Here is an 18177-nt window from a genome sequence, read left to right as displayed (position 1 = left end):
GCATTGCTGTCTAATAAATAAATCACTATCCTTGGCCTCCTCTCTTTTGGTCACAGTTAACCAACTTCTCTCTTTAGGCATAAGATAATTTTTTAAATGGATCACAAACATGATCCGAGGTGGGGGAAATATATGCCAGGTTTTTGTTTTAAATTCAGCTAATTTCATTGTACTGGTCTCATAGCCCAAGAAAACAACTTGTTGTCATCTTTTTTTGAAGTGTGACAGGAGTGGAAAGCCGGGTTGTCACATCTTAAACTGGCTATATCACCAGAGAAGTCAGTGAGGAATTGCACCTCAGATTAAAAAAAAAATAAAATTCCCATTTTGCTTCCTTAGCAAAGTGACAGTCAAACTAGCTGTTGAAATATGACAATGATAAGGTATCAGGGACTGACAGGCTTGCACTTAGAAGGAAGTGAAAAGCTCAGGGAGAATGAGGCTGCCCAGCCAAAGAGAAAGCACGAGGCAAATCAGTTTGGACGTGAAGTGTTGTGGAGTGTAAAAACCCACATGATCCTAGACTGAGGGATGGCCATCTGGAGCACTGACTGAACTCACTGAACCAACTGCCAAAAAGCAGAACTGGGGCTGATACACCATCACTGCACTGCACCATTCATAATTCAGCAAGATCAAACTATTTACTAAAAGAAATTTTCTTCCTTTACTTGCTATCTTTGGACTCAGAGACAATAAACTCACAGACTGTTAGAAACAAGTGATGGTGACAGTATACATGCCAAATAAACAGCTTTAAAATCCAAAACATATAGAGAGTTTAGATACTGCAGCTTCTTGAGGGCATCACTGCCTCTGAATTTCATTTGTCACAGATCGCCCTGTGTACCTGATACTGATACCTGCAGTTAATCACAAAGGATACGAGTTCTTGCACTTCTATGAAAGTTACCCAGATGGAGCATCACTACTGATGCATGTTTTCACATTAGACTGAAACAGATATTGCTCTGATAAAAGTGTACTGTGTGGTTATTTCAGCAGGATTACTGACAAGGGACACATATTTTTGGATGCCAAGTGTACTGAAGCCATCAGCGACTTTTCTTTCCAATTTCCAAGTCTGCTTAATACTCAAATAATCGTGTGAGAATACATACCAGGCTGAAAGCAGAAACTTCTTCAGAGGAAAAAGGAAAATGCTTCAGACTACTTCAGAATTCCAAATCCTGTCAAATGTATTTTACCTCATGATTACTGTCAAGAATGGTCTGGCAATGACCCAGTTTGAGTAAAATGTAGAATGGCATCTCTGTGACATGTAATGGATTAAGAGTCAAAATCAGAGGATGCAAGTAGATGGATGATGGTATAAAGTATGAATGGTGGTATATAACAAAAAGAGAAGAACTCAGGATCAAAACCTTGTTTCTATTATAGGTGGTGAGATGTCTGACAAAAATAATAGACAAGAAAATAAAGGTTTTTTCAGAAGAAACTCTGACACTACTAAGACAGTGTTTCTTATTACTTCTTTCAGATGTCCTTGCCTTGGTCAGCAACAAAAGCTTCTGAAAAAGCACAAATGGTGGTAACTTGACTGATCAACAACACTTGGAAGAGATCTGATATCTGAAATTGACTTGAAAAGTTTTCCTGGCTTATTTAATCTGCTAGGTTTTGGATAAAATTTCAGATTTCTTCTCATTTTTCATTTGAGAACCTTACAATTCGGCAGTGCTAAACAAGCAAGATCTCCTGCAAGCACAGCAAACGTTTTGAGAATCCATCATTCACTGTAATTATTACATCACAGGAGAACCAGAGACTGACCTCTTTCAACTTTAATCTGGATTCTTTATTTCTTTGTATTGAATGGGAAGCATCACAGAATTCAGTGCCCTGGACATAAGTAGGAGAAATATACTGAGCTCCAACTACCTCTGCTCATTGAAACCTTAAGGACAGAAAAAAACATGATTTCCCAAGAAGGTGTGGTCCCAGTGTGACCTATCAGAATGGGATTTGGTGCACACAGAATGGACAGCTGTGAAGACTGAATTCTGTGTTTATGGTTATTCAAAACTCACTACCAGTTGTCTTCACACTTATTTCCTGACCTTGTTTCCCTGAATTTACAATTTCTTGTGTGCTTACATCATAGTAAGCCTAACAAAGTGCAAATCGGTACCAGAGACGTAAGTCACTGCAGTAACATAAATAATAAAAAAGTCCAAAAAAAAAAGTTATACATTGAGCTGGTGATACACTGGAAACACCTGGAATTATAGGTTACATACCAGTATTCTAACACTTTAAATGCAGATCACATTGCCCCAGAGAGTTCATTATCTAAGCATATAAGACATGACACAAAACATGGAGATGAACAAATGCAAAGAAGGTGTTTTACAAATGTAAAAAGGTGTTAAAGATTAGAAAAATGTTGTTAATATCAGCATTCTTCAAGAATGAAAGTGTCAATACCAGAGAAAGGAAGGTTCAGCAATGAAAACAACAGTTTATGATACAGAGAATAAATTTTACCTGTGTGTATGGAAAGGTTATGTTGGAAGAAACGTTAGGTGGGGGAAAAAAGAATTGTAAGCACAGAATGAATGTAAGAATCCAGAAAGTGGACCAAATTAAAGATGATTTCAGGCTATTGGGCACAAGTGACAGGCACAATGGTCATGTTATCTGTGGTGATCAGGAAAGGTGGCAATGAGAAAGAGATTAAGAGCTCTGTTTTAGCCATTTTAAACCTGAGCTGTCGGGAAGACAGCCCTGAGGAGATAAAAGAGACAAACAGATTTTTTTAAGGCTTGCTTTGAAACTCTACTCCATTAGAACAAATATATAAAAATGACTGACTGTTAGGTTACCTGAAATTTCAAATTTAACTCAAAATACTTTAAAATATTCTTACTCTATAACCATCATCATGTGTCAGCTCTCCTAATACATTTATGTTAACTGAATACAAAAGAAACGTGAAATAAATATAACCAGGAGGGATGATCAAATCTAATTTTGATACATTAGTGTCATATGCTGTACATGTTACAATAGCAGCCAGACTTTAAACTAAGCTGCAGGCTATACTGAAATTTCCAAATGGCAGATTGTTCTAAGTGATACCAAGTATAATTGAAGTAATAAACGATAGTAAAAGCAAAGCACACTGTCAGGAAGAATTTAAGTATTTACTTTTTAAAATTAAATGAGTTAGGTTTGGAAAGGCAAGACAAGTGAAATAATGCAGGGCTCAATTTACTGAAAATTCCTTTTATTTATCTGTTACATTAACCCTTGAACTCTTGCCAAAATTACTGTAATTTCTAATACCCACTTACCTAAAGGAGGCAGAAAAAAGCTATTATATTTTCTTCTGATAGAACAGCTAGCCTCAACTTTTTTCTTTTTCAAAAATTGAAGTGTTTATTACAAAAAGAACAAAAGGAACAAAGATATATGAAATAATGGCTTTATGCAACTACTTTTGTCCATTTAATGTTAACAGCACTACTGTTTACAGTGCATGCACCTTCTAGATGAATCTTTCACAAAACTTTGTCTCAATAACTGTGGTATGTTAGGGGTTTTGTTTGGTTTGGGTTTTTAGCAATATGTGTATCTAACTGTAACTTAAAAAAAAGAAATGTACTAATAATCCACATCTAAAAACCTTCGAGTTCCCAATACATGTTAGCAACACAATTAAAAAAACATAAGTACTGGGAGCTGTAACAATTTCATGTGCTTAGGATCATATCATGCACAACTTAGAATTGTGTAATATACCAAAAGCTCAAGATTAATTATTATTCTAATCACTAACAACATTACTGCTTTTTATTTACATACTGTGTGTATAACATTCTCACTTAAAATGCACTCACTCCTTTAGCAAGTTTCTCCTAAGGAAGGGAGAACTAGACAGGTGATAGCTCATTTATGTGCCTCTACAACCTTTCTCATTCTGTGAACTGAGTCTTCACATTACTTAGTTCTCATATTCTCTGCAAGTTTGTAAGGCTAGTGTAAATACTTTTTACTCTAACCTTTAATTGTAACAAAACCAGAATGGATTGCATTATCAGCATTAAACATTTAATTTTGTATTTGCAAATTAAATTATTTTACACATTTCAATCTTAAGTTCCATTACACAATCAGAAGTTTTTCATTGGTTCTTGAATTCATGTCTTTTTTTGCCCTTGTTCATATCTTCAGAAACAAATGGAGGTATCAAGACACTTCAGAGGTATCAAGACACTTAAAAGTTTAATTTACTACTCTCTAAGACTGATGGAAAATCGGTTTTAAAATGGCTTAGCCCCTGAAACAACAGAATCTTGATTTTACAGTGGCTCAACTGGCAGGAAGAAGTTTTGTTTTAATTTAATTTAATTTCCATTTATAAGATGAACCTATCATGTACCTCTAGGCACATTTACAATATAAAAACCAGCAGCCCTTTGAAGACAACTCCTGCAAGTTTCTTGTTTTTCTCCCATTGAATAAAACAGACCAAAAAATGCCATGAAAGACATGTAGAGAAGCTCAAATCCCAAGTTTCTCTGAAGGTCATGACGAGTACATGCACTCAGAACAATTAGAACTGTTAGCAGTCACATGGCTCTCAAATAATTTTGATAGTGTGTGTGAGCTGATTTCACAAAACACAATCCTTTTGCTGATATGTTCAGTCCAAGCAGCATGAGTAGTTGCAGAAATAGACTGTTTTCCTACTCATGTCTCCTGATAGCACTTGCTGATTTATCCCAACATGTAAACTTCAGCTGATGTTTCTTTCAAGTTTAGGATGAATTTCTCAACATCTCTCTTTGCTGCTGGGTCCTTGATATCTAATACTTCTTTCCACAAAGTCTTTACACACTGAGTAGAAGCGCTAAAAGTCTTACCTACTCTACTTCCTTTACTTAACATATCATTATTAAACATACACAAAATGAACAGCTTTTAAACATTATTAGATTTGATTGGAATGGGCCAAAAACTTTTAGGGAAGGGAGGAGAAACAGAGAGGCTCACAAGCCTCTGTTCTTGGGCTGAAATATGCTGAAAATATGCTGAAAAGAACAAAATCAACAACTGAGGAAGAACAGAAAAGAAACCCAAGAGAAAAAAAGTAGCTTAATTTAACAGTCAACCAGTAGCTGAGCCACAAAAATAACCTCAATCTATTGATACACCCTACATATCCATACAGACCTCAAATACTCAAAATCACTGATGAGTGAGACTGTTGATAAAGCAGGAGAGAAAGAGGCCTGGGGAAAGCTGGAATTGTGAAGAAGCCCAGCTGACACAATTTTCACAAGCTGAGTCACAGGAAGCCTGGACCAGCCCTGAACCTTGCCTGGCAAGAACAGCTACAGGTAAAGGCAGGGTGCTCTGTGGTGGTGTATCCCTCCCTACCCCCTTGGACTTAGAAATGCTCATTCGGCTTTGGCCTTGACCAACAGCACATGGGCTAAGCTCCTCTTCAGTGTATCAGAAACACTGTCTGGTCCCAGGAGCTTGTGCTATCTAATGAGCTCCTGTTTTTAATGAACAACCTTGGAAGCTTGTTTTTCTTGCATGAATAACAGTCCAAGTGGAACTGGTAATCAAAGTTGTAATGAAACCTTCAAAGAAAGTTACCAACCCAAATTGTGGACAGAATGGAAAATTCCTATGACTAAATTCAACTCTCTTGCAGCTCTTAAAACAGTGGCTGGAAGTGAGACCCTTTGAGCTCTCCTGGCTGCAGCCAGCAATCTCTGAATGGGACAAACCTCAGAGGCAGCAAACTCTCAAGTTTGTTGTACTCAGAGGATTGCTGCCAAATGCCACCAATGGAGCCTGGGCTGATACTCCTGCTGCTCATGGACCAAGCCTTTCACTTGTTGAGAAGATGCAAAGGCATCTGACATGAGTGGTTCAGTGAACTCAAGGAGAATTTTTTACAGGCGTATACCTTACACATACTCCTTTAGATCTGTGTGCATGCAAGTGTAAATGTGCTGTAGCAACTGTACTATGAATGTTGTTCTCAGATTAAGTACTTTATATTTATAAGTAAGTTAGCCTATAAGTGAGTTACTGTTGTGCTATAGTAAATTCTATAGAAGCTTTTGTTAAATTGTTTAAATTAAGCTATCGATGTTAAGTGCTGTTAAGTTCACATGCCAGAAAAAGCTGTAAGCCTAAACTGTTGCTGAGGTCTGGGGCTAAGTTTGGCAAGGGGATCCACTCTGACCCTTGTGACTCATTGGCAGGATCTTCCTCATTGCTTTTTATCCTTACCCTTTTTTCATCCCCTGCCTCCACACAGACCATACTTGGTTGATTTTAGATTGATTGATTGATTTTTTTGTTTTAGTCTGACTTATCTCTGTGTACGTTAAGCGTGCAGTAGGCAGTACACTGAACCCTGCCAATGAACTGTGTCACACTTTTATTTGAATATTACACCTGCTTTTGCCAATGCCTTTGCTGGTCATTCTTCAAGCTACCTAAAACACTCCTTCATGACATGCTCCTGGAAACAGACATGAGATCTTGCCTCTGTGTTCAGCTGAAGTCCACAGCATTTTCAAATTATTCAATATCAATTATTTTTCACTATTAACTATTTTTCACCCGTCTTCCCCCTTTTCAACACTTTGTAATGATCTAATTCCAACATATTATAAACAAACATTTTAAGGTTAATTACAATCTGTGTTTTATAAAATCATGTTTTTGTTTAAAAAATAAAGAAGCCAGTCAACTTAAACAGACCCCCCACTTGTTCTATACTAAAACAGTAGCAAAAACCTAATTTTAAAATGAGTTATTTTTGCTATTAACCACTTCTATAAATCATTTAACAACCTTAGTATTACCCTGATTCTACTTTAGGAAATAAAGAACAGAAAGGATGCAGCACAATAGGAACACAAGCAAAAGCATTTTTAATTCAAAAACCCCACCAAACCAACCTGAGATGGAACAGTGAGAAGTCAGAATTCATAGTTAGTCTATAATAAGAACAATAATATTTTTTCTTCAAGTTGAACACAAAGAAAAAGAAGTCATTAATAATTGAAGCTTGCCAGAGGCATGGCTATTTCTCTCTTTACTAACTGTCTACCATCTAATTTAATTACAAGTATTAAAGTCCATGCTGAGGTCAACCAGCTTCAGTTCCTCCAATATTACACTTCAACCAGCGCTCATTAACGTGTCTAGTGAATGGATTAGCACATCTGAAGATGTATGTATGCAGGATGGGGGGACAGTCTGAGGACAGCTAATTGTTCATTTATAGTAGGACACATGTTCGAGACTGTAACTTATTATCACTAATGTGGAATTTATTAAATTCTAAAGAAAAAAATACCAATACAGAAACCCATTTTTTTCCTTAATGCAGCATAAGAGATCATATCACTGTTGAGAATCTGTGCTTCCTCCAGGACAATACACCTTTCATACAATAAACATAGTTTTCATATTTTAAACTTTTTTTAAAGGGAAAATTATGTTAATAACCTGCACATGACCCTTAGGTGAATAAAAAGTCATCTTAGAAAGCACTCACCACATATTTCTTAATTGGTATCTAAGGTTTCAAAAGTACTAAGATATCATTCAGACATAATACTTTTGTTTCTGCACCAGCCATTACTTCCCTCCACTTTTCACATGTTCTTGCCAACAATTCCAATGATGGTAAAAATCACCAGTATGGTAAAATTAGAAATTGGCAGAGAATATACAAACTTGACAGGTAAAGATGGTGTTTTGTTGTTGTGTTGGCTTTTTTTTGAAGTTACTGGATTTTCTTTGACTGATTTATCTATCTTTATTACCAAGAGAACACTGTTTATTCAGAGACACCTACCTTTTTTGTTAAAGAGTCATCTGAATCAGAAGGCATTCTTGTTGACACATGGAACATGACTTCCACTGTTGAGGTAGCAAAATATGGAGTGGTCAATCCAGTGCTTTTGTTTTTTTGCAGTCCTCCCATAAAGCCACAATGGTTTGTGAGATTTACCTATAAATAAAAACCAGGAAATTTTACAAGAAAAAAAAATCAGGTAATAAATACATGCTTTATACTTTAAAATGCACTTTCAACTGAACTATAAAAGTGAAGATCCTTTTCCCAACAGTAATGTTACACTTGGTTTCTAAAAGAGCTCAGACTTGCTGAATAGACTGAAAACAACTGCAGTGCACTAGCATTCTGTATTCCATGGTCACCACAGAAGGTACTGGAAAGATGAGGTTAGAAGAAAGGAAAGATTGTGTAAATAATATTTACTGCATTGTTCCCTGATCATTTGAGTGCAGTCATTTACATGTGCTTTCTGGTTTTCTTTTTAAATTCTCTTACACTACATGAACCTTGACCTTAGCTTTGGAAAAAACTCTGTGTAACAGTCAGGGAATCTATTACTTTCCAAATATTTTTTTGAGATTTTTTCATTCTGTGAATATAAAAAAAAATCACAGGAAACAAACTGATAATTTGTAAATAAGCTTTTAAGTCTTAGATCAATGGGAAATAGGCTGGCACTGAAGTAAGTAAGCATGTTAAATGTGCTGTTTCACCTTTAAAACAGTGACTACAAAAAGTTGTTTTTCAGATGTGAATACATTTAATCTCTGCCCACATGGGATATATTTGTTTTCTTGATACTAAAGGATGAGAATTTAATGTAAAAATATTAGTCGTCTCATTATGGAATATTAATCCAAACTAGCAACTCTTTAAACTAGCTAATACTGCCTAAGAGAATTAAACCACTAAAGAAGGATATTTTATGGTACTAGTGTTGGGTTTTTTTTCCCTCCTGAATGTGGAAAATAAACATCTATGCTCATGAAAGTCAGCAGACTTGTAGCTGTTTTCCTCTGCTCCTGTGGGAAAGTCAGTCATTATCCACACAGTTAATCTGGTAGTGTCCTTTTATACCTAAGGAGTAAAGAAACACAAAGAACAAATAAGATAGACACTCATGTGGACACTCCTGATGAGCACAATTTGTAAGAGAAGCAAAAAATCTGCAGCTTCCCATACAGCCAACCAGGACCAAAAGCCATTCCTGTATTCTGTGCAACAGTGCCAAATTGAACTTTACAGTGGTAATTAATCCTGTGCATCTGAAAGAAAGATGGAAAAAAGGAAATCCTTATGACAGTATTGAACAAGTGACTAAAGAGCTGCAGGCCCACATAGATGATAGGGTAGATCACAATATTTCTGACTGGAAGAGAAGTAGAGTGGAGTGTGTGAACATGCCTGCAGTGGAAGGCAGGAAGAAGAGAGTATGTGAGAAGCTGCTTGTCTGTACTTTGTGAAGTTCCAAATTTGAGCAAAGCTCAAACTTCAATGGACTTCATACTTTACAAGCTTACAGGGAAATCAAGATACCTCCTAATCAGCCCATGAAAGCCAAGTACAGGACTGCACATTAAAGAATTATTTTTGCCTGCACAGACTTTCTTCAGTTGTTGAGAGTTTGAATTTAAATGGCTAGGAATGCTAATGAAACTAAAACAGGAATTTTTCTCTAAGTCCCATTTCTAAACTGGTGTACTTTAGTACTTGTGAGAAATGTTGAAGAGCCAAAGACTTGTAATACATGAAGGTATCAGTAATTGTCTTTATAAAAAAACCTAGGATAAAAACATTTAATAAATACCTCCCAGCCAAGACCAGCTACAAAATCCTCATAGGCTTGACTTCCCCCAGTATTCGTAAGAATGGAGTGTTTATCTTCCTGTCCCTCAGCAACATAAAACACTGCAATCTTGTGTGTCTCTCGGCTGTAAAACAGAATGGTCATTGCAGGACAGTGCCTTAACCAAAATGAAATGAAAATATGCAAACAATACACACAGAGCATGGCCTTTAAAACACAGTGGAATTACAGTACAATGATATGGCTTCTTTTTGGATATCCCCTCTATTTTCATGTCCTCATTCTGTCCTTTCTAGTGTCATCTTCTCTAGAGCCTGAAGTTTTGCTGTACATGAGCAGCATTTACCCCTTTCACCACTTCCAAGATGCAGGATGGTGCTGTCTGTACCAATTACTAATGGAATAGGGGGGCTTTTGACATGGGCAAACCTGTAATGTGGGCATTGCACTGCCCATTAACAACAGCACCTTCTGAAAACTCTGTGAAAATGCAGCTTGTCCAACTGAATGAGGCATCTTTACAAATTTTAAAAATGTTTTTAAAATAATCATTTAAATGCCTTCTGTTGACAGGTTATTGTTAGACATTGGAACAAATGGAGATGCGTTTCTCACAATTCTACAACTTCCACTGGGTTTTGTTTCAACTTCTACAAAAACAAGTCAGTTTTCAATTCTGTGCTACAATTCTAACTAGAAGTCCATGTCTTCAAATACTGGGATCATGTGAAACAGCTAAACAATCAACTAAACTTAAAATGTGAAGGCTTTGATATATCAAAGTTTTAAAAGAATTAAATGTTATGCATACACAAATGTTTATAATTATAAGGTGTTCTGAAATTTGTTTATCTCATGGTATTTTATGTGCAGAATTTGACCCTACAAATAAAACCGATGCAACTTCAGTGTAACAGAAAAAACTACAATACGGTTCAAAATACATTAATAATTAAAAAAACTATTAAAAAAGTCAGCTCAACTCTCACATCTATGCAATTAGAGCCATTTGAGTAAAAGCACACTTAAAACAAGTAAGCAGGCAGTCATTAAAAGAATTTACCATTGTCTTGAGTCCAAATTTCTGAGTTCTCGAAGTAACTTCTCATTTTTCTTCAGGAGATGAAAGCTTCTTCTAAATAGAGAAATTTGTAACTCTTTTATTACCTCTTCACTGATGATACAGAACAGTACAACAACAGTACAACAACATATCCAGGTCCACTCAGGAACAGTTAACAAATGCTTCTGCCTTTTCAACAGTCCTTTCTCAACATATAGAAATTAAGATGTCTTAATTAATTAATTACGACATCTTAATTAATTAATTAATCTAATTTGCTTCTTAAAGAAGCTATCTTTCTTACTCCAGCAAATCTTCTACATTCATTACAGCCCCGAGTATAACCTTTATTTCTTTCCACTTTCTTCTGTCAATTCATTGGATCTGATTGGGATCCATTTCTTCTCTACAGAAGAACCATAAAATATATATGTTTACTGACAAAAGACACTCCCATTAGTCTACTGTTGTAAGGAGTGGGTGCATTCAACACAGAGCTTTTGCTACCCTGAACTCCAGGGCAGAACTTAGCTCAGTAATCACCCAGCCAGCTGTAACAATTTAAACAAAAAACGAAACCAATATGTTAGAGAAAGAAAGGCAGTTTTCATGTCTTTTCAACTGTGCTTAAGATGTTTCCCACAAAACACTGTGGAATTAAGAGCAGTCCTGTTCAAAACCAGACTGCCTTGAGGAATTAAAGATCCAAATAAGAAGGATAAGTAAGACCAACATTTTGTCTGATTCCAGTGATACCTCAGTGACACAGATTTTTTTTTTTTGTTTTACCAAATATCCATTTCCCTTCATAGTAAGAAAACACATCAATGATTCTAATATGGAATTTGAAAGCAATGGCAGAAGATTTCAGAAAGACACACAAAATTAATATTTGTAATATTTGTACATACCCCCATGTATATGCAGACATGCACTTAATCACACCCACACAAAAATAATAATGTAAAAAGACATTACTTGTGTAATTGAACATGGTTCTTTCCTGTTCTAAACAATATTCAAACAGTCCTCAAGCACAGCCAATGTTGAAATAAATAGCAGGGGACACATCTTTCTCATTAGCTAATACACATGCAAGGCTTTGAGGCTGCATGCAAGCATGCTTTTAGCAGACAAAGCAGCAGGACACTGTCCAGCGACACAATAGTTGAGAATATGACACTTTCTGAGTATTATTCTGACATTGAAAGGTAATGATTTTTTGCAGAAACATACATGGGAAGCAAAGAAAATACATGATTCCTTCAATTTGCCTTCCAACACTTTTGAAGGAAAGACTATGAATCACAATAAATGCAACAGATTCCTCCTTTCTGTCTCTCTAAATGACAGGCTGAAAAGCAGAAGAAAGCTGCCATTTGGGCCTTAGATGCACATCCCCTCCCTTTTGTTAGCTGGCTTGGAATATTTTTGGCTTAAACTCTATTATCAAGGTAAGAACAACACAGTTCCTCAAAAAAAGTTCTTAAAATGTGAGTCGCTTTACCTTTTATCCCATGAATTCATTCCTAGTATACTGAGAAGTAATCGACAGTAGTAAAATGCTGACTGTGGCTTTTGTGAGGTTGGCTCATCCTGCTCCATAGCCCTCATATTTACATCATTGAAATGCTTTTCAACAAACTCTCTCTCTTCTGTGTGCTGTTTCAGAATTGCATTGATGACATCGTTCTCCTGCTTTTCTGAGATGCAGACTGGTTGAGGAGCAGGGATGTTGAGTGAAACACCAGTTCTCTGTAAGCATTCAGGGCTTGTAACACCTAAATACTGCAGCAGCTCATCAAGAGCATCTTCTTCATCTCTAATTGTATCCCATGTTGGTACAGTGTCTCTAAATTTTCTTTTAACTTGGAGTGTAATTCCATCTCTTGCAGATACATCCTCCACATGCTCAAAAGATGAAAGAGCATCTTCTGGTTTATCTTGCTGAGATAATGAAAGTGCAAAAGATGTTTGTTGTGAAGATGCACATAAAGATGATGGTCCATACAAAATGGCTGAATCCCAAGAGTATTTGCCAGACAGATCACGCACTATAATTCTAACATTTGAATTGGCTGATGCAAGTCCAGCAGACAGTCCTCCCCCAGGCATGTCATCTTCTGCTTGGATTTGTATGCAAGACACCAGGGAAGTATTGTTTAATACAAAGAATTGAAGATTTGGGTTCTCAAAAAGTTCAGGAGAAAGCTCAGGACTTTCACTGTATGGATTGTCATTGTTTTCACACACTTGACTGGTCAGCATGGCAGGACCTCCGCTCATAGGATAGTGGCCCAAGTGGTTGACTAGATGTGTAATCACAGTACGAGCAGCAACAGAAATTAATCCTTGTTGCATGTGAGTTTTCACTGCAAGAGAAAGAGCACAGGTTTTAAAAGAAGAGTTCAGAAAACAACACTGAGATTTATGTGTTTCTTTGGGTATTTTCCTGAGAGAATGAGTGCTGCAAGCTGAGGATACATGCAACTCAGTAAGGGAAAAATATGTATCTTGATGACCATTGGTTTTTGTATATAAAAAACATGAAAAATCCTAAAACAGTTAAAGAAGCATCTTCATTATTTTACAGCCACCTCTATGTCTACAGATTATACTTCCTTTGCCATAGTTTTGTTATCAGAACTGTTCTTCTAAAATGCACGATTTTTTATCTAGTGAAAATAAATCTTGAATTGCTGTTAAGTAGAGATCATAACTGTGTTGCAAGATGTCCACTCCAACTGCAGTGTATTTTTATATTTATACACATCATTACACTGAGAAATACAAAGGAAGATAGATGCACAAAAGGTCTAATCCATCTTAATTTCCCTGGGGAGCATATAGCTGTAGGTCAGCTTGAGAATCGCACTGGATAATTTTAAAGTAAAGTACAAAATGAAAGACAAGGCTGTCTATATTGAACATGATCTCATACTTTCAAAATTTTAAGAAATGAAATCTCATGCCACAACTGCATTTTAAGAAGTTTCAGGTTAGAAAACCTTGAAAGGGAGAAAGAAAAGTTAATTGTGCTCATCTTAGGTGAAATTCACCCTGTGAGATGCACTGGTGTTTCAATATGGTTTTTGCCACCTCCTTCTTTGCTGCATACCTTCCACACGCATGTTACGTTATCTAAATTCACAAAAGGTAGTTTTTATGCTTATATCACACCCTACTAACACAGTACTATATTGTTATTGAATTATTCTTATCAAGTCCACTCTACATGAAGTACATGAGCCAGACAAAGTGAGTCTTTCAGGCAGAGAACCGTCAACTGGTTCAGGGGACCCACTGAAGAACCCATACACAAAAATATTACACTGCAGAATAAGACTGGTGGAAGAGAGAACAAGATCAAAATGGCAAAGTACTTGTTTTCTGTATCCTCTCTCTTGTAACTGGGCATGGATGCCCTGAATTTGGGATTTACAAAGGGAAGATTAAAAAACTGTACTCCTGAGGATTACATCATACATTTTAAATTACATTAAACATTGAAAACTGCTGCAAATGCTTCCCATCTTCTTTCTCACCAAAATCCATCAAACCAGAACCAGAATGTTCTGAATGATGTTACTTTTTCATTCAGTATTTAATGAGAATATGTAACCTCTTTGGCATAGAAGTAAAGTATAACGAAAATCCCTTTGTGTTGGATATTCACAAGCTGCAAAACTTAATGTTTAATGAACAAATTCCTCAGTTTCAGATGTCTTAATAGGTTTAACTGGAAAAATAAAGGCAAATTTGTCATGTGTACTGACTGCCATTATAGATCTTCAGTTTCTGAAGATGGATGCATTCAGCAACTGCAAAAATAAACAGGTAGTATGTATTTGCCTTTTTTTTCCCCCAAAAAGGTTTGGGTACAGCATGTAGGAGATGTTTGGGATTCTGACTATTCTCTTCTTCTAGGAAGCACTACATCTGAACTGCAAATAGGGAAACATTTCATCTGGTTAATAGCTGGCAAAATCAACATAACATTTACACAACTTTAAAACTCATATCTATCCAAGTATCTTAATAAATAAATGCTTTGAGAATTCATACAAGCAAATTAGAGATAATATTTTTATCATATATAGCCTTCTTGTTTAAAATTTATAAATACAAAAACATTCAGTGATGCTGAATTACATATCCAGACACTGGCAGCATACAAGGAAATTAAGTTATAGTGCCATCTGCTGAAACATAAGAAGGAACTGGAAGCAGATTTCATACAAAACAAAGAGAAAATAAACTGGGTGCTTGAAGAATCATTTATCAGCACATTATTGACTAGCACCTGGACAATGCTGAGGGTGGCCCATCTTTATCAGGATATTTATACCAAGTATTTAACACTTGCCACTGCAGAGATAAATAATGTAATACTTTTCTCAGGTTCCCAGGAGCAGAAACACACAAGTTTACCAGACACCTGAACTCCCACACTATAAAGGTTAAATGTCCTCTGTTAAGTTCTGCTGAGAAACCTGAAGAAATAAGGACTTTCTAGCATATGTTATTACTATTACTGTTGTGTGCCAAACCCTAAAGATCTCAAACTGGCCACAGTTGTTTTGTGCCTGTGTGTGAGAATTTACTCTCTTAGGAGCCTAAGGGACATATGGAAAAGTCATGCAGTGAGACAGAGGGGAACAATTTAAATTTGGAAGATCCATTCTCAGTCCTAATACAGCCTTGCCCTGAAAACTTTGCACTTGAATTAAAATCATAGATATGTCATTGTTTCTTTTATAAAATTTGACCACTACATCTGAGTCTTCTCTCAGAATACAGTGCTGTTGATCTAAAAATGACACAAAAAATTTAAATTAGAAGTATCAAGACAAGCATACTGAAAGTAGACTGTAAGGTGCAACCTGTTATGTTGAAATATAATAAGTTAATCTTGAAACATTTTTGTCACACAGAAAATCAGATTTTGATGATGGTGTCCCCCGGAAAAAAAAAAAGGAAAAATCCCAAGCCTAGTAATGCTTTTTGAAATTATGAAAATTTTATATTAATTTTGCAACTTAATTTATTCCTAGAAGCACATCTCTTCAATCAGGAATAACTGGACATTCAATATATTAAAACCTTAAAATGAATATCTAAATCATGCTCTTTGTTTCTGGAGGGCAAATGAAAATATGTAATAATGTAAGCTACCACAGCTTCTACCACAAATTCTACAAACTAAGTCATATCTTTACACATTAAGGCAGTCCAGCTCACTGCTTTGTTGACCTGTCTTCCTGAGAGAACACATTGCTTCTTTCTTCACAATGGTACTGCCTCTGGCTTGGGCAATGTAATTTAAATATGTACATGATCACCTCACAATTTACAAAAAGCATGTTATACTATTTATTTCTTTCAGTCCTGAAATTACCTCTTTCGTGGAAAGGCTGAAGGTCCATCACTACTAATTTGTATCTGTGGCATGAATGAAGGATTCCTTAAGATGTGTTGTTAACTTTTTAATTCAACTTTGGCTGAACAGTTTTAAGCAACTGTGGTTATGCAGTAGAAGTAAAAAGTAATGACTGAAGGATGAATTTAACTCCCTGTCATTTTAGCTGTCTAAAGAATGATGACCTGTACAGACTGATTAATCCCAAATTCAATGGGATGAATCACTCTCTAAAAACACTTCTTTTTCTTTCATTATGTTTAGAGGGAGCCTAAGAGTGTTCCTCTTAGTTTAGTTTCCTGTATTTTACCTTAGTTTAAGCAAGTCTCATTCCTTTCTAATTGTAAACTTCAGGTATATAGACATACAGTAACAGAGAACCCATCTCTAGAATATTCCCCACAAAACAAAAATTGTGTTAATCTAGATGCACTATGTACAAAGTATTTTTTTAAAAGTGTGCATTTTGTGTCCCTTCAGTAAAATGGCAAACAGCAAGCAAAGCCTTATATGAAAACTACTTTATATTTCTACTTTTTAAACAAAAGCTAAGACTAGACATCAGGCAGGGAAGGCTTTTGCATTAGAAATTGAAAAATATTAGAAAAAAAGATCAATCTATGCAAAAGAGTTTAACATATGTTTGGAGAAATATGAATAATGGGGTAAAAATCAATCAAATCAATAACTGATAGACCACTGTATCCATGTAAGCTTACTAGAACCTTCCAATCTACCTATATACATCAAATCTCAAAGCTACCTCTAACAGATTTGTGATCTATGAAGACCAGCTTTCAAAATGTTTTTGTTTAGAATAGAAAAAAAAAAAAATCTCCATCATATATGTTTATGGTCCTGAAATTAAATGGAAGAGTTCAGCAGTAAGTTGAGGCTGTGGCACTATGCAGTCCAGCTTGGCTTAGGAACATCTAAGCTGGCTAGTTATGTGCAGTTAATTAGAACAGTGGGTTTGTGTGGCACGGTTTTGGTAGTGTGGGGGTTACAGGAGGGGCTTCTCTGAAAAGCTGCTAGAGGTTTCCCCTGTGTCTGATGAAAACAATGTCAGCCAGCTCCAAGTCAGACCAAGCTGACCAGCAATGGAAGTAATGCCTATGGAATAATAGTGTTAAGAAGGAAAAAAAAAATTGAGCAAAAGGAAATTGCAGCCGGAAAAGAGCAGAGTGAGAATACATGAAAGCAACAACTCTGAAGACACCAAGGTGAGTGAAGGAGGAGAGGCAGGAGGTGCTCCAGGCACCAAAGCTGAGATTCCCTGGAGCTCTAGTGCAGACCATGGTGAGACAGGATGTGCCCCTGCAGCCCATGGGGGTTCATGATGGAACAGATATCCACCTGCAGCCTCTGGGACCCCATGCTAGAGTAGATGGATGCCCAAAGGAGGCTGTGATCCTGTAGAGAGCCCACACTGTACCAGGTTTCTGGCAGGAACTCTGGTGCTGTGGAGAGAGGAGCCCATGCTGGAGCAGGCTTGCTGTGATGACTTGTGACCCAATGGAGGACTCATGCTGGAGCCTACAGGACTGAGCCATATCAAGGGGACCCACAGTAGAGAATTCATGAACAACTGCAGTTTGTGGGAAGGACTTGTGTTGTAGAAGTCTCCTGTGTGAGAACCTCCATGCTGGAGCAGGGGAAGAGCATGAGTCCTTCCCCCATGGCAGAAGGAGCAGCAGAGACAATGTGTGGTGAACTTACTGCAGTCCCCAACCCCCATCCCCCTGCACCACTAGGGGCAAGGAGGAGGTAGAGACTTACAATGAAGTTAAGGCCAGGAAGAAGGGAGGGGTAGGGGTATAATGTTTTGAAGACTTGGTCTTATTTCTCATTATCTTATCCTGATTTTCTTGGTAATAAATTCAATTAATTTCCCTAAGTCAAATCTATTTTGCCCATGACAGTGATTGGTGCGTGATCTCTTCCTGTCTTTATCTCAACTCATGAGCCTCTCTTTATATTTTCTCTGCCCTGCATAGATGAGGAGGACAATAATGAAGCAGCTCCGG

General features: G+C 36.6%; 1 protein-coding gene across 11 annotated transcripts in view; it reads right to left on the bottom strand.

Moving 5' to 3' along the window:
• RALGAPA1 (Ral GTPase activating protein catalytic subunit alpha 1) overlaps nt 1-18177 on the bottom strand; it is a 129979-nt gene that overhangs the window by 36008 nt on the left and 75794 nt on the right. For 10 of the 11 annotated variants that reach the window (XM_064423934.1, XM_064423936.1, XM_064423937.1 and 7 more), the window contains 4 exons: nt 12239-13103; nt 10732-10803; nt 9669-9792; nt 7859-8014 (listed from right to left, as the gene is read on the bottom strand). In XM_064423934.1, the coding sequence (XP_064280004.1) occupies nt 7859-8014; nt 9669-9792; nt 10732-10803; nt 12239-13103 (1217 nt within the window). The other variant, XM_064423941.1, reaches the window with a different exon arrangement.

Source organism: Passer domesticus, chromosome 6 (genome assembly GCF_036417665.1).
Source record: "Passer domesticus isolate bPasDom1 chromosome 6, bPasDom1.hap1, whole genome shotgun sequence".
Classification (NCBI taxonomy): Eukaryota; Metazoa; Chordata; class Aves; order Passeriformes; family Passeridae; genus Passer; species Passer domesticus.
This window is presented reverse-complemented; position numbering and strand designations above follow the sequence as displayed.